General features: G+C 37.2%; 4 protein-coding genes across 4 annotated transcripts; 3 read left to right on the top strand and 1 right to left on the bottom strand.

Moving 5' to 3' along the window:
* The first annotated feature begins 218 nt into the window (after positions 1–218).
* Positions 219–3,842, top strand: LOC137952499 (chorismate mutase 1, chloroplastic-like). The gene is made up of 6 exons (XM_068799567.1): positions 219–511; positions 1,267–1,486; positions 1,596–1,682; positions 2,207–2,350; positions 2,467–2,559; positions 3,423–3,842. The coding sequence occupies exons 1-6, from the start codon at positions 324–326 to the stop codon at positions 3,657–3,659; spliced, it is 969 nt and encodes a 322-aa protein (XP_068655668.1). The 5' UTR covers positions 219–323; the 3' UTR covers positions 3,660–3,842.
* A 94-nt stretch (positions 3,843–3,936) lies between these two features.
* On the top strand, positions 3,937–7,082 carry LOC137952500 (fasciclin-like arabinogalactan protein 19). Its single transcript, XM_068799568.1, has one exon. It carries the CDS (start codon positions 6,044–6,046, stop codon positions 6,881–6,883), a length of 840 nt encoding a protein of 279 aa, XP_068655669.1. The 5' UTR covers positions 3,937–6,043; the 3' UTR covers positions 6,884–7,082.
* Positions 7,083–8,506: 1,424 nt separating this feature from the next.
* LOC137952502 (cell division topological specificity factor homolog, chloroplastic-like) lies at positions 8,507–19,301 on the top strand. Its single transcript, XM_068799569.1, has 2 exons — positions 8,507–8,766; positions 18,463–19,301. The coding sequence occupies exons 1-2, from the start codon at positions 8,683–8,685 to the stop codon at positions 19,051–19,053; spliced, it is 675 nt and encodes a 224-aa protein (XP_068655670.1). The 5' UTR covers positions 8,507–8,682; the 3' UTR covers positions 19,054–19,301.
* Positions 19,302–20,552: 1,251 nt separating this feature from the next.
* Positions 20,553–22,156, bottom strand: LOC137953972 (transcription termination factor MTERF9, chloroplastic-like). Its single transcript, XM_068801549.1, has one exon. The coding sequence runs from the start codon at positions 21,842–21,844 to the stop codon at positions 20,720–20,722; it is 1,125 nt and encodes a 374-aa protein (XP_068657650.1). The 5' UTR covers positions 21,845–22,156; the 3' UTR covers positions 20,553–20,719.
* Positions 22,157–27,913: the final 5,757 nt, after the last annotated feature.

The raw sequence follows: 27,913 nt of genomic DNA, 5'->3' as shown, positions 1-27,913 counted from the left end.
GAAAACTGATCAGAAACCGTATAGAAGTCAAAATTAGTAGCTTCAACCACTGTCTGTTCCCCAATCCCTATTCAGATGCGACAGGCAACACGAGGGGGGCAGGGGAGGCGAGTTTTCTACTGTAGCCACGCCCTGACTCCACCTGCCGCGCTCTCTCATGTAACTTGTCAAATAGAAAAAATCAGCCAACGTGTATTGCGTTCCGTGGGTTAGTTTTTCTACCTACCTCCCCTGTTTTCTTTTTCAGTCTGCAATCTGCTTTCACTTCCGTGAGTTGGTTTCTCCATTCGTTCTGAATCTTCTCTCTGTTTCTCATTTTATTCATGGAGCTAAAGATGCTAAAAGCGTCGTCTGCTTCTCCGCCCGTGTCTGCTCCTCGTTTGTCAAAAACCTACTACACTCCCTTTCCTGCATGGACAAGGCAAAAACCCTCCACTTCTAGATGTATTTTAGCTGCTTCAGCGGGTAAAATCCTTAAATCAGTAGGAGACTCTAAGATTTCGCCAGTCAGGTACAGATTTTTCCTTCCTCCTTTTCTTCTCTCAATGTGTTAGCTTTACAAAAGTGAGATCCGACATGGGCTGTTGGATTTGTTTTGCTAACCTCTGCTGAAACTTTTCCTCTCCTTGTTGGAAAATTTGGTTTCATTTGTAGATTTTAAAGTCTCCACCATTACCCCTCTTCCTTATACTAATAATATTTACCAGGACCTGCTGGTCATGGTCATAACACCTGCTTCACAATAAAAAAATAGCATCTATTAGTAATTTTCGGTATTTTTGCTGTGTACTTGTTCGATGCTGGCGCCCTTGTAAAGCATCCTTCAGGTTGCAAGATTGTTCTTAAAACTTCTTGTCCTGGGAGCTTATTAGATCCATCATCACCTGATATAAGATATCCCGAAGAACTACTTTAAAAATTAGCTGATATGAATTCGGAATAGTAGTTTTACAGATCAAGAATTGAGAACGCATGGAGTTCTTTGTCTACCAACGCAGGAATACAGGTTATCATTTGAAAAAATTTCATGTATGTAGTGCGTAAACATAGAGACATGTAATTTGCTACTGATCTTGATCCTATGTTGAGTTCTTGTGTTTCAGCAGTATTAATATTATTTGATTAGAACTAAATTTGTATATTAATTGATTGGAACTACATTTGTTTCAAATATTTTGGGAGATTTGAACATTTTGTATTGTTCATTTCACACACGTCTTTTACTGGATTTCTAATATAGCTTTTTCTTTGTACAATCATAAATAGAGTGGACAAAAAAAGGGTGGATGAAAGTGAAAGCTTGACCTTAGATGGTATTAGGAACTCATTAATAAGGCAAGAAGACAGCATTATCTTTGGCATTTTAGAGAGGGCACAATATTGTTACAATTCCAATACATATGATCGTAGTTTATTTACTCTGGATGGATTCAACTGCTCTCTGGTGGAGTTTATGCTTAGGGAAACAGAAAAGCTTCATGCACAGGTAAATTGATTAAAACTGCATTCAAAAAGGGAAAAAGATAAGAAGAATCCCCATTTTGAAATTATGTTTATTATCTAGAACTAACAGTTGTTTTTTTGTTGTGAGTCAGGTTGGTAGATACAATAGCCCAGATGAGCATCCTTTCTTTCCAGAAGATTTGCCTGAGCCCAGGCTCCCTCCTCTGCAATACCCACAGGTAGTAAAAATGTTACTGGAATAAGTATCAGTATCAGAGATATATCCTGTTGTTGTGTGAATGCCTATTGCCTATTGCATGTGGTGCTTCCTTTTAGTGCCATGTTTTGACAGTTGCATTGGTGGAAGTTTGTCTCAGATATTTAATCTCCGACTTTTGTTGAAAATTTTTAATTTGTGAATATAACTCATTTGGCAATGGGGTATATTTGGTTTTCATCTGCTCACCGGTCTTCTTAAAAAGATCTTCTGATTTTTATTTCTAGATTTTCTTTTTCAGTAGTAACTTCGTGTTGATTCCATCTCGCTCTTGGAATTTCTAGGTCACTGGGCATGATAGGTTCTTTTGTTAGCCTAAGCTCCAGTTTTTTATTTCTTTCCTCTGCTTATTGCTCTTAAGCTCCGGTGTTTTTTTTTTGTTTTTTAATTTATTTTTTCTGCTTGTTCTTCTTATCAATTTGTTATCTTTGTTAGTGCTAGCTTATTGATTCTAATGAGTTGATGTTTCTTTTTCCCCATAACTAGGTTTTGCATTCTATTGCTGATTCTATCAATTTGAACAAAAAAATATGGGATATGTACTTCACTGATCTGCTTCCAAGGCTAGTTAAAGAAGGTGATGATGGAAATTGTGGATCAGCTGCTGTTTGTGACACAATTTGCCTACAGGTATACCTTCCTCTGCCTGAAAATTTACAATGTTTTACCGTCAATCACCAAGTGAAAGGATAAACTCTCTTTCTCTTTCTCTCTCTCCATATTGTAAATCCTTTTTTCTCTTTCAGGCTCTTTCAAAGAGAATCCACTACGGTAAATTTGTTGCAGAGGCTAAGTATCAAGCCTCTCCTGATGTCTATGAAGCAGCTATCAAAGCACAAGTATGAATCTTTTCTCATGTCAGACCTTAACTGTTTTCATCTCTGAAGTCTTTGGCTGTGCCTGGCTTATTTTTATCACATTTTAACTCATTGCATCTGTAAGACTGAGAAACACCTCTCTTGGTAATCTGTATCCTGACCCATAAATGGGAGTTGCCTCAACTGATAAGCTAAATATGACACAAAAAGTCAGATTCGATAGAAATAAGCATCAATAAGGAAACTTATTAGTCTGACTTCAGAGAACTTATCCATCCCCTTTCTGCTACACGACAAACACACACCAATTTAATGCAGTTTTACTCATGACTTGTTCTTGCAAGTGATTTATTAAGTTTCTTAGTTTTGTTATATTGTATGACTTTTCTTAAAATATTATCTTGGAAATTTGAAACTAAAAATGTTTAACTATTTAACTATATTAGCTTTAATAATATACCTCTTAAACCATGTTAATTTGAATGTCCAGATATCAAGAAACTGATAAAAAAACTGAAAATACTGATAATAGATGGGATATTTGTCAAATTCTTAAGATCTGGTTATTTAATTGGTTAACTAACTTAAACAACATATCCATCAAATTCAACCTGAGGAGGTAGGTTGGCCTGCTTTTGCAAAGTAAGATATATCAAGATACTGATAAAAAATTGCAATACTGATAACAGATGGGAAATTTGTCGAATTCTTAAAATCTGCTTTTGCAAAGTGAGGATAGGTGTAACTAGTTGACTAAAGTCAGTCTGCCATGAACTGTTTTACCTTAATTATGTATCTGAGTGCTACAATAAAGTGTGGTTTTGACTGAATTAACAGCTCTGCTACTTAGAGTTCACATTCTTTTCTGTTTCTGAATTATTCAGGATAGTGACCAGTTGATGAATCTGCTAACATATGAGGCAGTTGAGGCTGCAATTAAGCAGAGAGTAGAAACCAAAGCTAGAGTATATGGTCAGGACCTAAATGTCAGTCACCAAGCCAATGCAGGTGCTCCTGTTTTGAAAATCCAACCAAGCTTGGTAGCAGATCTGTATGGAGACTGGATCATGCCATTGACAAAGGAGGTTCAGATTGCCTACTTATTGAGAAGGTTGGACTGAAAGGTTGTGTTTGTGCTAGCCAGTTACCCAGTTTCAAGGTAAAATTTTATCTTTTCATTATTGATCAAATAGTTGTGCCTATTAAAAAATGGAAAAGAGAAAAATGAAAATGAAGCACCTGGTTTTTTTGTTACTTCTTGTATTTGTATGTTACAGGCTTTAAGGATTATTTTTCAAGGGTCTTGTTCTCTGGATTTTGGGTATGAAATTTGGGGTGTAGGTTATCAATTTGTATTCGATCTTGAACATGTTGCATAGCTTGCGTTTTATTTGAATACCCAAATTTTTAGTCTAAGCAACAGCCGACTGTTTGGGGCAAAAGTCAACGGGAGCAAAACATCATCCTAGCCAATAGAGTATTCTTTACAAGTGTTATTAAACTCAAACTAGACCTGCCCCTTAAACTAGATTTAATAGGATCTAGTCCTTGGTGGGGTTTTGGAGTCATAAGATGTAGGGTAAGGTCATAGTTTGGTCAACTGGCAAGATGGGTAACTTGGGGTGGCATCGAGTTTAAGCTAATATATGTTCGAGTTTGGCTTGATCTGAATACTTTGAACTCGAATTCGAGCAGGGTCTGAGATTCAACCTTCGTTCTAAACTATAAAAAATAAAAAAATTATATAATTTTTTTTTTTAATAGGCTAAGTACCCTTGGATTGCATGTTTAAGACTTTACAACAGAGTATACTAACATACAATAGCTAACTTAATAGACTTGGTAGAAATATCATACCCTACCATTAATAATGTTTATTTTATTAGGAAACAACAACATTAGATGTTGAGGGACTCAAAAGGGTTGAATAATCATTCGGCTTTGAGGTTTGAAGTAAATAAGAGCAATAGAGCAATTAGAGTAAAAGGTATTTTTATTAAAAAATCTATACTAACGTGTCGTCTCATGAATTAATAAGTCGAGTTTAAAAAATCTCAAGTTTAACTTGTTATACTTAACGAGCTTTATTTCAAGCTTGAGTTTAAGCCGAATTTAAGTAAAAATAGAATTGAACCGACTTGTAAACATAAAATGCAACTACAAACTACTTGTAAACATACTCTTCATTCTAGCTTCTTTTTTGAGTTTGATTCACTTGCAAGACTACTTACCCCATGAGACTCAGCATAGACTCCAAGTTCCATGTCACCCCTGGAGGGAAAAAACCAAGGGCGAGGAGGTTGTTTGTGCATCTTCTTCCCTCACTATTTTTGAATAGAGGATACAGGGAAAGAGGGGGCAAACAGAGGGTGTAGTGCCGCATTTCTTCTGTGACGTTTGTCTATTTCTTACTGGCATTTGGAGAGATTCAGAGGGAGACTCCGCTCTCTCTTTCTCCGCACACGTGGCGGACAATGGAGGTGGCATTGACGAAAGTCGGAAGCTTCTGGATCTCGAAGAGCCAAAGAAGAGATTTCTGACATCGGCGAAAACCTCACTGTGAGTGGACAGTTTCCTCTCTTCGGACCGTATCCTTTTTTCTTTTTCTTTCTGAATTTAATCGTTCCTTCTATTTGGATCATATTTCTGCTTCTCTGATGTTGCATTTTTATTTGGTTGATCTCGCTTCTTTTGAGACGACTCTTATTGCACGATCATGAAATATTTTTCATCGGATATGAAGGATGATCGTGTCCAAATTAAATGGTTTCGTCTGGTTTTTTCTTCGAGTGATTGTTTTTAACTAGAATTGATCTGTTTCAATTCTTTTACATTTTCTTTTCATTATATAGTTGCGCTTTTCAATCAATCTCTCGAATACTGTATGAAGATTTACAGACTTTCAGCTAAAGGATAATAAATGAGGAAGAAATAGGGATATTTCTGTTGTCACCACAAAAATGCCTTATTGAATTTCTGGTTCATGAGCTACACCTGGAGTTTTCAAAAAAATCTTAACCAAGAGAGTTTAATGGAAGAGGATAGACAGACGAAGAAAGCAGAAGAGAAAGAGGAGAACAGAAAGAACAATTAGAAGAAAACTTGCTTTTACTCTTACTGTGTTGTTTAATTTTTTTTAGAAGAGTGAAACTCTTTAATTTCACTAAAAATTTAAGTTTTTTTTCAGAAATGTTACTGTGTTCTCTGTTTTCCCTCTATTTGGAATCTCTTTCCAACTTTTCTGAGCAAATGTCCCAAGTTTCTTGAAAATTTCCAGAAGTATTCAAAACAATTCTCAAAAATCCTGGAAATTCCTGAAAATTTCCAGAGTTATTCTGTATCTAATTAACCAATTACTAATTCAGAAAATATGAATTAAATATCTTTTCAAGGATCATTATTTTGATTGAGTATGATAAACAAACCAGTCCCCTCCAAGAACCAAGAACCCACTACCCACTTTTGAAGGACCGATCGCTTCTGATTTTCTTGACGTCGATCGCCAATGGTGAAACTCTTCCTGTCTCTCTTCTTCTTCGTTCTCTTCCCTCTCATCAACGTCGCCAACGGCATTTCAGAGCAGGACCTCGACTCCTTGGCGTGGGCGCTCCGATCGAAGGGTTACAATATCTTTCCGGATGCCATCATGGCAATCTCTGCTCTACGGCTGCAGATCCTCCAGGGCGCCGCCTTCACTCTCTTCGTCCCCACCGACACCGCCCTCTTTGCCCTCCGAATGTCCTCCGCCGCCTTCGATTACCTCCGGACGCTCCGCAGCCACGTGGTGCCGACTATCCTCTCCTATCCCGACCTCCAGGCTCTTCCTCCGGGATCTTTCCTCCCCACGCTTCTCCCCGACCGGAACATTCTCATTTCCGTCCACCCAGTTACTAGCTTCTTGACTGTCGACGGTGTCCAGATCGTCGATCCTGAAATCTTTCAAGGCAACGCCGTCGAGGTTCACGGATTACAAGACATCATGATCAATCTGAGTTCGTCTTCGCCGGAGATTCATCAGGTGGAGTGGGGGAGCGTCTCTCCCATGGCTGACCCTCCATCGCCAACATCTCCTCCCGTACGCTCACAATCATCGACTCAAGATCCAGCTGAAGATTTCATCGACGGGTACGACCCAAGAGATACGTCACCCTCACCTCTCCCTGCGGGAAGTTACGAATTAGAGATACGTCATTCCACAGCAGGAGAAGCAGCGCCAGCGCCAGCGCCCGTAGGGAAGGCCCCAGTGATTTCCGATGATTGGCACAACGGAGAAGCAATGGGGCATTGTTTCGAGGATCTATTACGCGATCCTTATCGTCCTAGTCTGACGATTCTCCGACTATAATACCTTGAGAGAACTGAGCTGTTGCATTTGTTTTGACGTCTTCTCTTCCTTCCCCAGGACTCAAGAGCAGCCCGGTGACGATTCCATCCTGCACTTGTTGCAGGTTCCTTGATTTCTCTTTGGTTTTGGCAAAATATGAAAGATGTAAACAAAGAAACTGGATCCAAGATCGTTTGATTGAATCAGGAAATTCCTTCAATAAAAATGTAGATTTTACGATTCAAGTCCAACAAGTAATAATGTGAATAACTTTGATGATTTCAAAGTGTAAACATCTTATAAGCACTTGAATTTCTTTAAAACAATATCAACAAACAATCATTTAAACAGGTAACTTGATTTCAATGTTAGTGCACTTAAAATCAGGTATGCTTCACCAAGTATAATTAATAGATTGAGTACAAAATTAAAAAAATTAAAAAGTTAAAGTGTTTGTGGTGCAATCTATAGTGAAAAGATTAGTAATAATATAATCAAATAAACATAACCATGAAACAACTATTTAAGAAGTCTGGGAATTAGTGCACAGTTCTCAACAAAGCCTTTTAGGTTTTTCAGAAATTTCTTCTTCTCCTTTCTCGTTTCTCTCTCAATTTTTTCCTCTTCTTTCACCCAATTACAACTTCCAACTCGTTGGCAATATAATATAGGGTTGTCATGAGGAGTTCTACCATTAGTCGAGTGCATCTTGTCATTTAACTCTAGATGAGTGTAAAAAATAGGGTAATTTGTGAAACCTGCAAAGGCCAATAGATCTTGAGGTAGAAGTGAACTTCAAGTTCTAGAAAATACTATAAATCACAAGTTTATTCATTTCAAAACAAGAATTTTGGTGATCTTGGAGCTTTAGATAGCTCCTTTTAACTCATTATTGTTTAGAATAATAATGGTCAAAATTTTCAATTTCTTTTCTTTTCCATAGGGTTCCAAACGGACCTTAAGAAGAGAGTCCTTCCCTCTAAAGAATCCTAATCTTGCTCCCAAAATCATTCCCACTCATTCCAACTAAGACTATCTATTTTGGTTCCTCTAATTGGTGCCAACTATAGCAAAGCCTACTTTACCAATCAATTCTCTTTTTTTTTTCCAAGAGAAATTCCAATCCCTATGTTGAAGTCTCCCTCCATGACCCTAGAGTCCAAAGAGTCTATGTAAATCCTCTCTTCCACGTCCTTGAGTTCCATAAACGCTAAAACCCTAAATCTATCCATCATAGTCTATCCTAAGCACTAATTGGAAAATGCTTATCTCTCTACCTTTAGCCTCTCTAATCCCCATTAAGCCTATACCATTTGATTCCCAACTCTCTTAACTAACAAACTGTGTCTTCCTCTCCCATTTTTCATCTTTATTCTATAAGCGTGAGAACACAAGAACCGTAATGCTTCATGCATTGCGAGCTAAACTTCTTTGATAAAATTTCACATAAAAACTTGCATAATTTTTTTCATGTAATACATCCACTAGGTACTTGAGGTATTAGAGAAGAGACTAATTAGAACCGAGAAGCATTAGTAGTCCAATTGGACCATGACAAAGAAGTCAAGTTTCAATTGTCAACCTAGCTAGTTGAAACTAGTTGAACCGACCGGACCACTCTGGGTCGATGACTAGATCGAGTTCGACAAGTTTTCAGGGCTACGGCATAAGCAACCATTGTTCTGATTTGATTTCTGTAACTCGAAGTCTAGCTCCAAGCCTCCGACCTGCGACGGTGTCACGGAGATTATTCGGTTTGGGGACAAAACGAGTGTCTGAAAGAGATGGAAATACTCGTTTGAGCCAGCAGTACTGATTTAATGGCTATTTCGGGTGGTTTAAGGGTTTCTGCGACATTTATTTCGTCCCCTGCGCATTCCTTTCGGGGCCTTGCTTCTTCTAAGGTTTAATTCTCTCTTTTCATTGTGCTCAGCGAGTTAGTGGAGTATTCTTCTGCTGGAGATTCTGTACTTTTTTTGTTTGTCCTCTTTGACGACTCTTGGAGCTCGTTAAGTGTCACGGTATCTGAGACTGATACTTACATATCTTGATTCAGGGTCTCTTCTGATTTTCCTGATAATTGTTGTATTTTTTTTCTCGCAGTTATCTGACGATGACATAAATCGGACTCTTTTTTTTTTTTTTTTCACTTTTAGAAATAGTAATAGTTACTCTTGAGGTGTTTATCATTTATGAACCCTTAGAAACATTCGAGAATCAGAGTAATCTTGATCCCAAGTATTTGCTTCTTTGCCACCTTTACTAGTTTTATTTCACCGTTCGAATGATGACAGTTGTATTTTATTTTTTTATTTTTATGTTTTTGCACCTCCGCCAAATAGATTAATAACGTCCTACTTGGGTTTATTTTGGTAGCTTTCGATTGTGCAGCTACTTTGCACGGTTGTTTTCTTATTTTAATTTCTTGCATGTCTTCGTGGAAACCACATCTCTTCCCATAAGGCTGTTGCGGATTCACAATATCACTATACCGCACCCATCCTTTTCTTTTTTCTAATATTGATTACACGTGCACACTACAACCGGTGCCCCTGGTGAGAATTGAATTCAAAAACTCACTCTAGAAGCCCCTTACGTGGCCTGGTCCAATCCACTTACTGCAGCCATCTTAAATGTGGTTTTTTTTCTGTTATTATTTTCTTAGTTTTTGTTTGATAAATATTGATCCTTTTTTAGGGAATTTTGGCATGTTGATACTTAATTTAACCATGTTTGTAAGCTTTGTTGTGATGCTTTACAGCCTCCCACTAATCATGAATTTCAAAGTGTCAAATCATCAATGTTGTGTATGTTCACTGGTTGTGCTTTATTGAAAGGCCATAACATGTCATTGTTGTTGGGATGTTTCAGACTGTGTGATTTTATATTCGGCATAGAAAGTTTTGGTGGAAAATGTCTTGCTAAGTCTTTTCCACTAACCTCAAAGATGAAGTCAAGAGTGGAAAGTAAGTGACTTTGCTGATGGAATAAGCAGCATCTGTTCTTCTCATTCTATGATTATCCTTATGAAAACAAAAGACTAGATTTGCTTGTTTACAAACCAAAAAATAAAAAATAAAAGACTTGCTAATTCCATTGCTAGAGCTAGTAGACTTAATGACCATGTAACCATGAAATATGTGTTGGAAGATATAATTAGATTATATGCAGTTTATTTTTTAGGAAACTTGTTCCCTTTAGAAAGGAGATTCCTAGGGTTTATGGATTGCAAATACAAATATGTAGTTTTTCATATTGTTTAAATTATAAAGAGGGGTCTGTAAACCCTAACTTTCTCATCGCTTCCTTCTTGCAAATATCTGCATGGTATCAGAGTAGGTTCGTCTAGGTTTGTGAGTGGACTAGTCGTCCACCCGCATAAACAATGTTTTCTTCTTCAACTGTCTTCCTTCTTGACGGGGACAATCAATCTCTTGTTTCCGATTCTTTCTTTTAATTCTTTTATCAATTTAGTCTATAAAAAATTAGTCTTTGAGCTTTTGAATCATCTCTACTTCGGTCAAGTATGGACTTCTCTCTCACGCTCTTTGTTCCTTCTTCGTGTCTTTGCATGGAATTGTATTGCCTCTAATTTTTTGATTTGTCGGGACAGCCTCTATGTATTGCCTCTAATTTGAAGTCACGTAGAGGGTTTTATGCTCTAGCCAGAAAGAAAAATCAGGCCCCTTCTACTGTTTTAGGTTTGTGATTTTGAGATGGAAGAAAGTTGAATTAAAGGAATCTTGTCCTTAGCAGCAGAGGGATCTGGTCCATAGAAGCAGAGGAAAGCGAGATAGAGGTTTATTGATGAGTTTGACTTAGGAGATGCAATGATTGTTCAACACTTCCAAGAATCTCATATCAGAAAAATTCATGAACCGGAAGGCTGCGATTTGGCAGCACCATGGATAATCCGTTTTCACCACAGAGTTACAGTTGCAGTCTATTGATCCATCCACCACCATGATTAATAGCTTATTACATTCCGCCATCATCTGAAGCACAAAGAATGCCTTCTTGTGCAGGAATGAAAGAGTGAGTTTTGCTCTCCATCAAATCACACAAAGACCGGATCCATATTAACTCTCATCGTTTGCCTAAGCCAAAACCGTGCGCAGCAGCACCTCAATTCTGCAGATCTGATTTCCAGATAGATTACATGGTTCTTTCCAGATTGATCCCAGATTTGATTTCCGCATTTGTGCTCTGTTCTGTTTCCCTTCATCCATTTCTTGAGTTGGTAAGCAGGCAGAGTAGCTAGAGTTCCTTCTCTAAACAGATTGCCTCTTATCTTCTCTCCATCATCTCCATCTCTGTCTTAGGAAACTTGAGTGATGGAATTGCTGCTGTTTGACTAAGTTCTTGGATGTCAATTTTGATGTACCGGCATGGCGGAGTGTGTGCATCCTGGAAGGTCAATTCAGTGGCTTAGAGCAAGGAGATGTTGAGTTACTGTTTTGCATAACCCATTGATGACAGGTGTCTTCAATGAAGCAACCAGGTGTTTTCTGCTGGAACATGCATGCCTGCTCAGGTGTTTGTTTACTGGTTGAGGAGTCTGTGGCCTTAGAAACTAGTGTTAGTAAACCCTTATAGTCTTCCTGCTTCAGTTTGTACCTTGCATTTGATTTGGTAGCTTAGCTAATTTTTGACTCCCGAGAAGTTCATATGATTTCTGTCAAAAGAGTTTCTTGCCCTGTGTTCCTCATGATGAGTCATGGTTCACCAAAACCAGATACTTTCAGGTAGGACTGCTCTGGCCTAATCAGAAAACTAAGCTGAAACTAACAGGGCTATACATGTATGCTACTGGATTTTACACACTCAATATTGAATTTTGACAAAATATGTCGAACTTGGTAATTGTATTGAAAACTAAATGAAAAACGGATTACAATGATTTATATGTACAGCAGAGTGTCACTATATTAGGGAACTACCTAATCCTGGAGATACAAATCAGAATCAAATAAAAAAGCTTCCCGACGAGTTAGGAATTACAATCACTAGAGAAAGTCAAATATTTACAGTTGTACATGTACTGTGTTTTCCCACATGCTGTACATGGACTGTATTTTCCCACATGCTGCACATGCTGTAGTCAGTTTCCTTATACAGGAAAACCTTATTTTCCCACAGATTTGATCTTTTGGGGAAACAAGTAAGTTTTGTTTTTGGAAAGTTCACTACCATTGCATAGGATTTTATTTATATTGTGTCAAAGAAGTTCCATACTAAGAAAAGTTTCAAAAGTTGTGGAGTGTGCCTGAAAGTTGCTTTCCACCAAATATAGGTGCATATGGGTAACAAGTTTGCTATAATTGCAACTCTATTTGAGTTTTGGGAAACAATGAGATTTTTGTTTTGGAAAGTTCACTACAATAGCATAGGACTCTGTTTCTATTGTGTCAAAGAAGTTGCTGACTAAGAGAAGTTTCTAAAGTTGCGGAGTGTGCCTAAAAGTTGCTTTTTGCCAATATAGGTGCAGATGGGTCTATCCTATGGTGAGTTTTGTGGTCAATTGATGTTGATAGTTCTATATCGTTGCTTTTTCTTATTATTGTGCACTTTTAATCAATAATGTTTCTTTGCATTTATGTCAGTATATCCCCTCATAAATTCTTTATATTTATTGAATATTTGATTCTACTCGTTTCCCATTCTGTCTCATATTGTATGAACTCTTTCATTAGAACAATTTCTCATATTTTGTTTTGGGACTCTTTATTCAGTTCCGATTTTTAAAATTTTTTAGTTCAAACTTTGACAGGGGAGTTGCTTGTGTCAATCCCTTTGTTTGAGTTCCTTAGGCTGGTAGTTTTATTGGGGTATGTATGGGTGAATTTTAGTCCTCAATGACTTTCATTATTGCCCTTAAGTGTGTTTTCTATTGTCATCTTTTAGTGACCGACTTTTCTTACTTTTTGATTGTTGTGACTAATTTGTGCTCGAAATTCTGTGTTGGTTTCTAAGTTTTTTATTTGTGTCACCTATATACTTTTACTTTTGTATTGGGTTTTGCCCTATAGTTTGGCTTGTGAGAGTCTGTGTCCGCTTAGTACTTATTCTTAGGACATCTTGAGATGGTCTGTTATTATGGGGGAGATGAAGGAAGATGATTGTTGCAGTTTTTTTATGTTCTAGATGGGATCATTCCAATCTACTCCCAAGCTTGTGGGGGAGAAATAATATAAGTGTTTGAAGTTGAAATGCAAATTCAAAAAGAGAGGGTGAAAAAAAAACTCTCTGTAGAATCTCAATGGGTAGGTATCCTATTCTGCATGAATTAGAAAATCAAATACCTTTTTTTTTTTAAAATGTTGAAACCCTTCTCCTTGGTGAAACTTAGAACTCAAGACCTTACACTAGAAACCTTCTCATGTGTCCATTGAGCTAAAAGCCCAAAATAAGGTTCTAGAGACTTGTTGGCTCCTCCTTTTTTTGGATGAAATTCAGAAATTCTATTTAGAGAGAGGTCCCATAGGATTAAAAGGTGAAAACAATGAATACATGAAAAAGGAAACCAAGAAAACAACATCTAAACAACCAAAGTACAAGTGCAGCCAAAATACACAAAGAAATATACAGAAATTCAATCAACAAGAGAGTCTCCAACAATGAGTTGGCTTCCCTTTGAAAGTGTTTCCAAGTCTCCATGATCTTGTTAGCACCTTGAAAATCTCATCAAAAGTATTGAAAGACGCATCTAGGAGGGGGCGATCTATGAGAGGGCTACCTGATAATACATATGGAGTCACCCTCTACCATTAGTGGCTCAGAGAAAGGATTATTATACAATCTCAACCCATGAAGAAGAGCCATCAACTTGGCCTCCATCCAATCAAATTGCGCAACAGGAGCATAATAAACAAGTATGATCCTTCCATCATTTCCACAAATAACATAGTTTTCTCTTGCTGGACCAGGTTTCCCCTTAAAAGCTGCTGTAGAGTTTAAGCTTGACAATTAATAGGGGGTGGAGTCCTACCTTGATCTTGAGGATGATGAGCTTGGCTTAAATTATCATGAATAACAGTGGCAGGCTAGAGTTATGACTCACAGAAATTTGTTTGGCAATTAAGACTATAATTGATGCTTTTTTCTAATGACACCATCAATAGACCAAATTTGATTAGCAAAACCATGATTGTTCCTGTTCCCATGTTCATAAAAAAGATGGTGTGGATGGAAACCACACAATTTTACCTCTCTTCGGTGTGGACCAATCCAAACATAAAGAGAAAAAAGGTTATGAACAACATTCGGAAGGCAAAGGTGAAAGCCAAACTTAGGAGTAGCACCCCAGATCTTAAAAGAAAACAGGTAGGAAGTGAAGATGTGATTCATAGTCTTCCCACAAGAAGCACGAGATTTGATAATTTGATCTCAATGTCGCTGATCAAGCTGCTCCACAGTTAGGATTCTCCCGCTGGGCTCCCCCTACTCTTAACACATGAAACTTCAAAAATTTATCGGATCTTGTTGTTTTCATGTCTGAGTGGGTTTTAATATGTTGGATACTATTGTTTATGGAATGTCCACATTCAAATTTTTTTATTGGACTTATTTTTGGATATCACTTGCATGTAAACATTTAATGTTTTGAAGTAATATCCAAGAAGGAGATAGCTAAGATCAATGTTATTACCAATCTGGTGAGGTGACCGAGTCCAGTTGACTTGGTATGACATCGTCCAACATCATAAAATTTGAAAAAACTTGATTTTTAAATTTCGGCGAGAGCTATCTTCTCCCATCTTAGGTGGGAGAGGGATTGAATCTGCCCTCGTCCTGTACATACAAAGAGAGGGAGGGGGGGCCATAGACCTTCTCCTTCCCCTTTTTTTTGGCACTGATAAGGTAGGAGTGCCCCCATCACCCCATCCTTGTTTCTTTGTTGTATGGGAAGAACTTCTTGTGCAACCATGACCAAGCTAATTGGGCTAGGTCAGTTGGTTTAACATGCATACCTGTCCTGCTCAACAGGGTTTTGACCCATTTCCATGTGTTGTAGTGTTCTGGCCAGGATGGATTGGGTCTTATTGAACCAAGTCCAATCGGCCGGTCCGATGTGGATTTGATAACATTGATTATGAAGACCGAGAGGTTTAAATCATCTAATTATTACTTCCTTGGATAAACAAGAGAAAGAAAAAGGGAAGGAGAGGAAAAAGTTTAAAGATGAGGGTTTGAGAGAAAGAAGTAAAGTACGTGGGATGGAGAACAAGAGAAGTTATTCTCCCACAGATTAAACTCTCAGTTATAATCATCAATTAGGGTTACATCTCTCAAAAATGAAAATGACAACTTTACCCTCACTGGAGGAGGTGTACATAAAAGAGATATAAATAACTACTAACTACTCTATTTTCTTACAGATTAAGACTCCTCTCAATGTCTAGGTGGTAGCATATTAAATAAAACATTCACCTCTACAAACTCTTTGCCACAAGGTAAGCTCCAAACATAGTTCATGCATACAATATTAGTAAAACATACAAGACAGGAGCAAGGAAATGAAGGTTAGAGAAGAGGGTTTCATGACTATGACAAATTCCCTTTTCATGCAGGAAACAGTGGATAATTATTTATTCTTTTCCTCTTTATTGCTTTCTATTGTATGTAAGATAATCCAATTAAATTATTAGAAATTATGATGTTACGGCTCAAAACATTAGAGAGAGTTTCATAATCCAATTGAACCAATTTTTTTTTCTTCTGATGGATGTTTTTAGCCTGTATGCGCATTCTTCTTGAAACATTAGAAAGAACTCTTTTGAAAGGGATTCCATTGGACAACATTAGAAAGACAATTAAGGCATTTGAAAAAAGATTGCTATTTCTTATGGTCATACTTTTAGAGAGAGTTTTGGAGATACTGATTGGGTGGGAGCTCTTGATGATGAGATACCTAGATTAACAGGTTGTACCTTTGTGGGCTTGGAGTAGCAATGATTGCTCGCAATGAAAATAGGAGATAGGTTGTCACATCCTTCACCATTGGGTGATTGGTTGGAAATCAAAATTCAGTCAGTAATGACTTGTTCCGCATCAAATTCTCAAGCTATACGACCTGCAGCTCTATATTCTGATCTAACATTGGATCTCTCTATTATTATCTATTACCAAATCTTCCTCTTTGCTGTCCAACACAGCCTTTCTGACTACTATCTTGATCTCTAGTATTCTCTCTACATTTTGTCTAGATTTAGTATTTGTAGCAGAGGCGTCGGTTTTACTGCACGCATAAGAGACCAAAATTACCGCATTTTCCACTAGCAAAGGTGTTTCAAACGACAGTTTCCTTGTACTGGCCGCACTCCATCCATCTCACTAAAACTTCTTGTAATTGTCTATCTATCTCCTCTTTGCATAGAAAATAGGTTAGCATACAAATAATAAACCCTAAACAATTGTGTTCAAGAGAAAATCACTTTCCTTAAAGATGTCCAGATGTCCCATGTAGAGTCATGGAACATAACTTGACTGCTTACGTGAGGTCCCATATTAGTTAGTGGCCATGATATCACCAAAACATGCCACTTCTTTTGGAGTGAAGAAAGAGGTTCTCAGTGAAGTTTTTCCTCCTCACTAAGGTAAATTCTGATTGCCCTAGCCCACAACAAATTATTCTTTCCATTTAAATTTGTTCTCTTAATTTAATTGATGGTGTTTTCCTTCTCATTTTTCTCTGACCTCATGGAGGGAGTGGTTATCTCACCAGGGCCTGCCATGTTATGACCAAATCACACAACAAATACCTTATCTCTCAAATTCAAGCAACAAAAAACACAAAATCAGCAACCAAATAGTAGTCACAGACACTTATACCTGGCGCAGATGTCTGTTCGATACAACAACAACGCCATAATGTACTGTGGACAGCACGTAACAGCACCAGTTTAACAAAATATGCTCTCGATGTGGTCTTTGCAGGCTCAGATTGAGAGCACAATCAGCACCTCCAGATCAACCCTACAAGGGACACAACAGTTTCACCCGTAGGCTATGACTATGCACTTGCATCAACCAAAGGTTGATGGCACAAAAGAAGAAGAAAGAAGTGACTTTTTAGGAACCATACAGATGCTTAAAGTTAAATCTTTGCATAAATATAGAGTCCAGCGCAGATATAGACAGAGAAAGAAAACGAGAAAAAGTTTGAAACATCTTGCCTGGATGTGCTGAAACTGCTCCAATTGCATGTAAAATTAAAGGTAGGTTGAAGGATTGAAGCAAATTGAGGAGAAATAGCCAAGAACATTTGTGTTAAAAAGGAAAAGATAGAGAATGGGGGCTAGGCATGACCCCCACTGTTTATATTCAAGTTACTTAAATCTATCATACGCTTGAGGACATAAATATGAAAAACATCCAATGACTGACTTGAATGATAGATCAGCACAGTGACTAAAATACCCTGCTCTTTGTATTTCCTCAAATGGAACATGTTGAGAATTTAATATCGACCGGGCCGAGCCCTCTTATATTCATGTTGCGCCTTCACTAAAGCCTCGAGGTTTTAGTGCAACTGGTTTCAATATGGTATCAGAGCAAGGTAGGTCTCGAGTTCGAGTCTCGCTCCCACCTGTTTCCACGAGCCACAAATGGCAACGTGTGGGGGAGTGTTGAGAATTTAATATCGACCGGGCCGATCCCTCTTATATTCATGTTGCGCCTTCACTAAAGCCTCGAGGTTTTAGCGCAACTGGTTTCAAAGGACAACTATATCTTTTGAACGGCAATAAAACAACTACTCTGTGAACTATGAGAAGGCTTTGTGTTGATTTACATTGTCAGTGTCTGTTTTTTTATGGTTAGCATGTACACAATCATCAACTACAGGTAACATTTCTCTAAAATAAGTACATGAGTTTTTAATGTAGCTAAGTATTATCTTCTAAGTATTTTTGGCTGGTATCTATCTTTCAAATACGTACAGCGAGAATGAGGAATCTCGACTCAATCAATTCCTTTCACGAATGGTTAAGAATTAATTTCTTGATGATGTTTATTGGGCCTACTTCCTGCAATGCGTGCAATGTCTTTTAGGAAGTGGTCATATGTCCGACTTGGCTGTCATTTCTAAAATGGGGTTTTATGAATTGGAGATGGCATGCAGGAGTTCAACACCTTAAGCAGTAGGCTCTGATATCTGTCATATATGTACTTCTGTTTCAAGTTAAGCATATTAAAATGATGTTCATAGGGTTGCTCCTCTTTTTACGGAAGGCTGATATTAGGATTCTGGATTCTTGGTACCCAGCCCCTTTTATGATGTCCTGAACCCGCTAAATCATGGTTTTCTTGTGGGAAATCTGACCCTCCACATTTCTTTATTTTGTCTCCTTGTGTAATCTAATGAAGCTAGATAATGGGGATTGCAGAAAAGGAAAAGGTTTTGAAAAGTTGAGTTATTTTTTGAGTTTGTGTAAAACATTTAGGAGATGATCTGTCTACAGTTTCACGTATACTTCCCCTTCGTCTTTTAAGAATGTGGCTGTCATCGTATATGCTATTGCTTTATATGAGCCAGAGCAATCGTTTCTGTCTGCTCTCGCTAACTCTCTTTCACCATTCATGCTTTCTTTATACCACAGGTAAGCTTTAATAGATCATCGGGAGGATCAAGTATTCTTGAGCTTTCACCCAAATTCCCAGCCGATAAGAATGTGCCCAGCCAGTCCCATCAATGTCAAGCAATTGCAAGAGAAAAGCTTTTCCCAGGGGTCACAAGCTCAGATGCTGAAGGCTTTCTCCTTGATGCAGTAAATATGAGCTTCTTGGAACGTTTAAACTTGGCTTGGAAAATTTTGTTCCCATCCACAATAGCAAGGAGAAGTTCAAATGCAAAAATTGCTAAGCAGAGGCTGAAGATGATTCTCTTCTCCGACAGATGTGCAGTTAGTGATGAAGCCAAGCGAAAGATCGTTAGCAATATCGTTGGTGCTTTATCCGATTTTGTTGAGATCGATTCACAGGACAAAGTTCAGCTGAGTCTCTCAACAGATCCAGACCTTGGGACTGTATACTCTGTAACTGTACCAGTTAGGCGGGTGAAACCTGAGTATCAAGATAATGATGAAGATTTTCGTGGTATTACAGGTATTGAGTACAAGGATACAGGAGAGACTTCAGGCTCTGTTGATGTTAGGTTTGATTTCTTCCTACCTAATGACAAAGCACAATAGATGTGTGCAGGCAGGGACAGGGAGGGATCATCTGTTTAATTGTTTGGCTTTTGTAGACCCTTGGCCAGTGGAAAACGGGCTTTCCTGTACATATCTAGAATTTGTACTGAGGTGTTTGAGGTGCCATGCAGTTGATTTTTGTTGAACTGACTGAAGTCCTCTCTACAGTGAAATTCCTGGACGGAGATTAGGCTTCTTACCACTTTTATCGTCTCTAACACTCCTAAGTCTTATTTTTCTCCTCTCGAGTCTGCAAATAGCAGAATTTTCTCATATTTATCTCTTTCATTTTTAGTTTTATATGAGGAATACTCTCTGTGAATGGGTGGCCAAGAATACTTAGAATAGATGGTTTTCTGAGAAAATTCTCAAATAAAAAGGGCCAATTCTAAAGATCGCCATTCATTTAGAAAAATTAAAGATCATGGCTCCATCAGAGCTTGTTTAACGTTTCAAATGTTGAGAGTTTAAACTAATTGTGGTCTGGTGGGTTAATAACAATCAAGAAAGTTCTCTCTCAATTGGTTTGAGCTTATATGATTTATACCTCAATCATCTTCAATCTCCAGTCGCCTCTACTTCATTTTGCTCCCAAACATACAAAACTGATCAGAAACCAAGAATTTTGACAGGAAAATGGTTAGACGTGCACATCAAGACGTTCCATCCTCATGATCCTCGAAGTGTTTGATTCTAAGGCCAGCAAGTCCAACAACTTTGAGTGGAACACAGTCCACCAGTGGTTGATTTTAAGGCCGGCAAGTACAATCTTTGCCAGAGTCCACTGATGTTACATGAAGGGTCTGTCTTCAACAACTTATTGGCCGATAGTCCACCCAACCCTAACAAATTGTAATGAGCAACAATGAAGTCCTCAGTAATGGAAAGAGTTGCCCAACAATGTGAAGGAAAACCTTTCAGGCCTCTCTTGATTTCTCTACATTTTCAGTGAACTCAGAAATACTAGACACATTTACCCCAGCTAAAGAAGAAGAGAAGTTCCAAGTTGCCTCATGAGGAACACAAGTACTACTGAAGCAGGGGAGGCAACAAAAAAACACTCTCTGCAGGCACTTATGTGAGAAGGAACCAGGACATGTTGGGCTGCTTAAACGACTTACGACATGAAGCAGTTTCCGGTGAAAACCCTTGTCACCATAAAATGGTCATCAAAATGAACATCAGAATGGATAATAAACATTGACACGAAGAAATCTGCCTTTGTACAAAGTGTTTCGTTTTGCAAGGTTGTCATAGTGAGGGAGAAGATAAGATCCATATGTAACTTCATGACATCAATTAATTGGAAACTCAAACCAGCATTAGAGTGGATAATGAACGTTGAACACAGCAAGGAATACAATAAAAAACCCACTTACTAAGCAATCAATAAAGCAAATATTTTACATTAACAGCTTAAAACACCGAATCAGTACTTTAAGAGAACAAGAAGCTTGATGCAAAATGATATATTTCAATTCAATTTTAAATTTCGCATAATTGCATAGAGCTCAAAGAGATAATGAGACAAAAAGAATTACTATGGATCTAGCAAGAACATCTTTACACAAAAATGAGGAGTGTGACAAGAAAGGCCTGCATACACAGCCAGGTACACACATAGAGACTCTTCAAAATATCCTCCAGTTCCACACTCCCACCACCATCAACTCTTACTACCAAGACTGACCTGCTGCTGATACAACTCCATCAAATCTGGAATTCTGTCCACATACTTCGTCACAAACCTATCCAGGAAATTCTTCTCAGGAAGACAAAAAGCTGAAAGGAATTTCTTATCTCTTGTTATCAGCTCTTTCGATTTCAGTACCTCTATAATGGTAAACCTCGGAATAATCCTTTTCTCCAACCCATACATAAAAAGCACTGGATATTTACATAACTCTTTAGAATCCAACTTCATTTTGTTAACTACAAACTCTGCCACCTTTGACACCTTTTCCTCTGAGCGTAAAAAAAAAAATGGTGCTTTCCTAAAAGTTGTCATAACTTCTTCTTCCGACCACCCCAGACACATAAACATCTTCACTTTTCTATTCCAAGTCTCATTGCTGGTTACAAACTTAGCTACAATAGCTAAAGTGAATGTCGACGAAAGTGGGGGAATCCCCATCCCTTTTCCCCACTGGACAAGTTTCACAAAGTCACTATGTTTTTGCAGTATCACTTTTGGGTAGTTCACAACCAATTTTGGAACACATTTAGTAGGTATCCCCTCATCCAACAAAAGAGCGGCATTGGGGAGCAACGTCTGCTTCAAATCATATTGCAGGAACCGCCCCCCACGCCTAATTGCCAGCTTAACCTCTGCGTTGTTCCCAAGAAATTCTTTAAGGACTTCGAATAATGGCATCAAGTAATTGTCCAAGCTTCTGCTCATAATCGATGGACATGACACGATAATATCTGAGATATCTGAAGTTGAATAACCCATTTCACGCAAAAATTGTACTTTTGGTTTGATATTGGTTTCGGCTCGCATTAAGAGAAGTTTAGGTTGTCTTGTAATGAGAGTCTTGATCTGGTCCTTAGAGAAACCAACTGAGCTCAACAAATCGAGAACTGCATCAAACTGTTTCATGTCTGCTCTTTGGAGATGGAGCTTTTGGGCAACGGCTGGAGCAGTTTTGGGAGGGAGTTCACATACATTTATGAGATATCGGATTATAAGAGGAGATGGAGGTTTCGAGGAAGATGTTGCAAGGAATTTGGGGAACGAGTGTTGCAAAAGATGGGAGGACCATAACCTTTTGCAGTAAAAGCGATGCATTTAAGCGTATTAAAAGAAAGCTAGGAATGATGATCGAATGCTTACCTCCGGGAACATTCGACTGGAGTTGTATGTCGGATTAAAATTAGAAATCAAAAGTTGAAACCGATTAGAGAAGCGTTTGGGTTTCACGCCTTGGACAAAATTTCTCATCCAGTAGGCAACTAACTCCTGCAGCGTTGCCTTATCAGCCCGAACTCCAGGAAACCATGCAGCTATTAGCTAAAAAATCCAGTAATAGTTCGTGCTAGCGAACTGCAAAAGGAAGAACTGGGTATTGCTGGACGGTTCAAAATCTCCGCGCCAACTGAGAAAGCCCTCTTCTTTTTATCTGGGTTTAGGGTTTTGTCCCATGGTTAAAATTGGTTCTCATGACTTTTGCATGACTTATACGACAAATTACAAATAATACCCTTCAAGGGCATAAGTTAAACTAAGAGCATATCATAACATAAATACCTTGGAAAAAAATGATAAATATTCCATATATTTTCTAATAGTCCCCTTCAACTTTGACCATATATGCAAAGAGAAAACCCTAGCTTGTGAAAAAAAAAAAAAATTGAAAACGCACACCTCTTAAGAGCTTTCGTAAAAACGTCATCAATCTGGTCAACAATTTTTCTCGTAAAGATCAATAATGGTTTCATCATCACAACATCCTGAACAAAGTGACAATTGACTTCTTTATATGTTTTGTTCTCTCGTGAAAAATTGGGTGACTAACGATAAAATGATAGCTTGGTTGTCACACTTTAGAATAATAGGATCATCTGACATCAAGCAAAGCTCCTTTAACATTGACTTAATCTATGTGAGCCCCCAAATATCATGTGCCATAGCATGGTGTTTTGCCTTAGCAACAGATTGTGATACTCTAATGTGTTTCCTACTCTTCCAGCTTAGAGAATTTCTTCTAACAAAAATACAATAGCTAATCATAGACTTCCTATATGATGAAGAAGAGGAAGAACAAAATTCCTTAGACACTACTAAATCAATTGAAGAAAACTATTTAAAGAAGATGGAACACTGTTGAAACCAGTGTGCTAATAGGTTCGAGCCTTTTAGCGCACTGGTTTCAACATGGTATCAGAGCAGGTTGGTCCCGAGTTCGAGTCCCGCTCCCACTGAATTTTGTCCCAGGTATATTTGGTGAATTTGTCCTGGGTTTTTCCAGGAGTTTGTCCCGGGTTTTTCCGGTGAATTTGTCCACGGGTTTTCCCGTGCGGGGGAGTGTTGGAATTTGTGTTTGTATCGACCGGGCCAGTCCTTGTATAAGATCCGTGGGGTTGCTTTCCTAAAAGGTTTGAGCCTTTTAGCGCACTGGTTTCAACAAACACCAAAGAGGCTCAAAAGATATGAAAGACTTCAAAACAAGGTAATTGCTCACAAGGACTTGGAAAATCAAGAAAGTCTATTTGAGCTAAGATGAAGCAGAAAGCCCTATTGCTTAAGTATTATTACTTTCCTCAAACATCAAGGTGTATCTCTTGGATGTCCATAAGAAGTTTGACATGATTTGCTGGTAAGAAAAGTCATTTGAAGCTTCAATTTCCCCAAGTGGCTAGGAAGTTTCCTAGAGACCATAGTTCCCTCATTAACAATTCAAATAAATTGAAACATTTTTTTGCTTGTTAAATTACTCAAATACCAACTAGTAATGTGCACAAATCTGAGATTTTGACCGACCCTTATAGCCTTAAGAGTAGTTTTAGTTACAATTAAATTTTGGTTCCCTACTTTAGTCTTTTTAGGTTTCTAAAGTCCAAGTTAGGATAGGAATCAAAGTATTTAACTATGTAAACCTATATAAACCACTCTCGGATGTGGAAAAAAGATTGTCTTGTTTTGAGTTAAAAAATAAAGGCAGGAAATAAATTTAGAATCATACAACTTGAATTGAAAGAGAAGATGTTGAGAGAAGCAGTAACTCAACAACCCTACAGCCAAGCTTGAAACACAGACAATCAATGGGATTTGGGTATAAAAATCAAGCTCCTTGATTTTCATGGCACATATTGAAGTATATTTTGATTACAAAGAAGTTCCTAACAACAAGAGAGTAGTACCTTTGGTTGCCTTGAAGTTCAATGGTCGACCTAGTGCATAGTGGTTGTCACTAAAATTTATGAGAAACTAACGTGAACTTCCCACCTACCATAACATGGATTGATCTTGTTAATACCCTTAAGGAAGAGTTCTTGCCTTCTAAATACAAGCAAACCCTCTATAAGGGGCTCCACATATTAGATTTAGATAATAAAGTTTAAATCTAGTTCAAAGAAACAAAATTGTTGAGTGTCTTGATTGGCTTATATCAAGATATATTAGTGGTTTACGGCCTTCTATATAAACAATTGATATTATAATTCTTGACTATCGGTATAGAAAAAAATAGACAACGATCATAATGATTTCTCAAGAAAACCAAAAGACTACCACTCTGCTGAATTTATTGAACCATGCTCTAGGTCTAGGTTTCGACACATAGATTGCCTTCCCAATTTGCATATTTTCCATGTCTCCCCTTGAGTAATATACCTAGTAGGTTACTCCATGTACATATCTTTATGTAAATCACCATAGAGGAGGACAATTTTCATACCAATTGATACAAATGTTATCTTCTATCATGTCCATTGAGATTAATACGAATTGAACTAAGCCAAGCAACCGGTCTGGTGTCACATACATCAATGCTACATGTTTGGGTATATCCTTTAGCTATCAACCTATCTTTATGACTCTAAAGTTATACCATCGACATTACACTTAATTGTGCAAACCCACCTACAATCAACAATAGTCACCCCTTAGAGTGGGTCTCACAATGTACATCTCCCTCATGTAACCAAAACCTCCATTTCCTCATCATTGTCTTTCTCCAATTTGGTGAGTTCAAAGCATGCTACACTTTGTTAGGACTGATGGTACAAGGCATGGACAAAGCAAATGATCTGAATGTAGGAAACACGAAGTCAAAGGAAGCATAATGAGTGTTAAAATGAGACCCCCATGTAGGGGATGGCATAAGTAGTAAATAGATAGATTTCCAACAAGAGGTGGCATGTACTTATAATTATACAAGTTCATGTATATCTATATATGTCTTTTTCTTTAAGAGTGTGTAGCTCTAAGGACATTATGATCACTATAAACATCTTCCTAAAACTACAAATAGAGCCCAAAGGCGTGAGTTAGAGCATCCAACTCTAGCCTTCTTGGCTCCAATTCCTCTCTTGAGTTTTCTCTCTCTCCTTTTTCTTCTCTCCCACGAACTAGAACTCTCTTTTTCTTCTTCTTCTTCTCTCTTTTCCTTTTTCCTAGTCTTCTTCTTAAACTTTTGTTATCATGAGAGATGGCCCTAGAAATTAAGGTGGTATTAGAGTAGACATTCTAGGGCCTTGTTTGAAAGTTGTTCAAAAACAATTTCTTCGTTGAAAGAAGAGCATGTAGAAGAAAATTTATGGCGATCATGGAAGATTAAACATCGTTGGCGTCTTCCTCTTAAAGATAAGTTTCTATTCTCTTTGAATCCTTGGTTGATTAATTTTTTGTTATAAAGGTTGATATGCTCTCGTTAGTTCTTCCATTGTTTCATTATTCATGTTCAAATTCTTGTTTTTTGCATGCATGTGAAAGTACTTTTTTGTATGCTTAAGTAAAATTTTGAACTTAGGAAAGATTCAAGCTTTCTTTGTCTCTCTTTCAGTCGTTTTCTTTAATTAGGAATTTTTGCAGTCGGTAATTATCTCAAAAAATGGCTGGAATTTCTTCTTTGAAATCTTAAATTGAGGTGTTTCCTTTTTGAGTTCCTTGTACATAAAAGAAAATCCTATAAGATATTCTTGTATTGAAAGTATTCTTTTAGCATTAAGTTTTTTTTTAAAAAGAGAAAAAAATTCTACCTTTGGATTCCTATGCTTGAATTAGCAAGGAAAACCTTTTTTTTTTGTGTAACTTTCTAAGTTTGATATCTTAAGATCTTCATCATCCCTTTTTAAAATCCTTAACTGAGTCTCTTAAAGTCAAGATCCATTGGTTGTTAATATGTCTAAGGATATTTGTTTTCCTTCTTTTCTTGGAAAAATACATTTCCTTAAAATAATTATTGTTTCTCTAAAAGGGGTGTCAAACTACCTCTCTTAGGCTCAATCAGTTAAAAAATGATTTTTAACAAAATATCTTGTTGATCACCTTGTTGAATTTATTCTACCTATTAATGAGGAAGATGCCAGCTATAAAAGATTACTCAAAGAAGATACAATGGCAATAAACTGGTTGACTAACGATTTGTCAAATCTCTTCCACCAGAAAGATGTTGGCTATAAAAGATGACTCAAAAAAGATACGATGGCAATAAATTGGTTGACTAATGACAGAGAAAAAAAAAGTGGCTAATAATGTTGTGCATCTAGATACGGCCAAAATTATTTGTGATACATGTGCTAAAATATACTCTACTATTGATAGTCTTCAAAGACTTTATGATATTTTCTAGGATATATACAATACCAAGCAACAAGGAAATCTCAAAGAAGTTTTTACAAAATTCAAAAGTTTTTTACAAGATTGAAAATTGGCACAACCATACTCCATTGATGTTGCTTGCCAAGAAAAGTAATGAGAGGAGTTGGTTGGAGCAATTGTTTTGACAAATATAAAACTGTATCTTCAGGTGACAAAATCTCATATTCTCAATCCCACAGCCAGGCCATCCTTTAATGATGTATGTACTGCAATGTATCGAGTTTCGGGCAAAGAAGAATCAAAAGCTCAAGATTCCAATCAAACATAAACATCTACCATGTTCATATTTATAGGATGGTGAACCACCCCACCTTTTTCTCTCCCTTATCTACCCCTTCTCCTCTTGGTTAGGTAAACATACAAGGGGAGAAGATATTGGCAACACATTTTCTTCTTTACATGAGAATATGACACATCATTTCATCCTTTTTCCACTTTTTATTCTTCATGTGTAGTTTTCCTATGATGCCATGTGTCACCCATGTATCACCATATTTGCTTGAGTGAGACTTTTCTAAGATGTCATGTGCTTGAGTGAGACTTTTCTAAGATGTCATGTGTCGCTCATATGTCACCTCTTTTGCTTATGTGGCCTTGATCTCAATTTGATTAAAACTTCAATTTTGACCATTGATTGATTAGTTGACTAAACCTCTATACTATGATTGTCAAGAACTTTGACTTTGATTATCGATCAATTGACAATCAAATTCTTCTACTCTTGACCGTTGATTGATGTCGATGATTTAGACCTTTGATAAGAATAACCAAACTTACCTTTTTTCAATCCATTACTTCCCATAGTTAACGTTCAACTTAAAGAAAAACAAAACACAACTGATGACTGAAAAAGGGAAGAGCATGAGCATGAGCAAAGGAAATGGCATTTGTACAAACAGCTGAAAAAGGGAGAGGAGTCGAAAGAGCTCATTCTCCCTTTTCTCTTTACTTTTTATTTCTCAAATATTTTATAAGTTCATATAAAAATTATATTTCGTATATTTCACTAACTCAATTTTTTTTTATTTTTTTAATTACTTAGTCTTACTAACAAATCTAAAAATATATAAGCCTTAAATACTGTGCTTGGAACACAGAAAGTAGAAAGTGGAGAGAAAAGAAAAAGAAAATAAAAGAAAAGAGTTTTTTTCCTTATTTGGATGCCCATGGAAAATAAAAAAGAAAATGTAAGAGAAATATAATTTCTCTTATTTAGATAAACATAGAAAAAAAATTAATAATATTTTAAATTTTCTCTCAAGTTTCTATTTCTTTTATTTTCTCCCCATAATCCATAATTTTGTGAAAAAAAATTTATTAACTAAGTAAGAAAGTGATTTTTTGTCTCATTTTTTTTCTTTAAATGATTCTTTGCTGTAAAACAATAAAAAATATATTTTTCTCCCATTTTCAAAAATCCACAAGCCGTTGTTCCTAGTCGAATGAACTGACCCCAAACTTGTAGACATGACACTCTTCAAAACTTTAATTCTTCTAAGCAGTAAAAAAAAAAAAAAAAGATGCAGACCCAAAGTA

Source organism: Aristolochia californica, unplaced genomic scaffold (assembly GCF_029961685.1).
Source record: "Aristolochia californica isolate CCGP_79_NKW_82.1479 unplaced genomic scaffold, dmAriCali1.0.hap1 SCAF_16, whole genome shotgun sequence".
NCBI classification, from domain to species: domain Eukaryota; kingdom Viridiplantae; phylum Streptophyta; class Magnoliopsida; order Piperales; family Aristolochiaceae; genus Aristolochia; species Aristolochia californica.
This window is presented reverse-complemented; position numbering and strand designations above follow the sequence as displayed.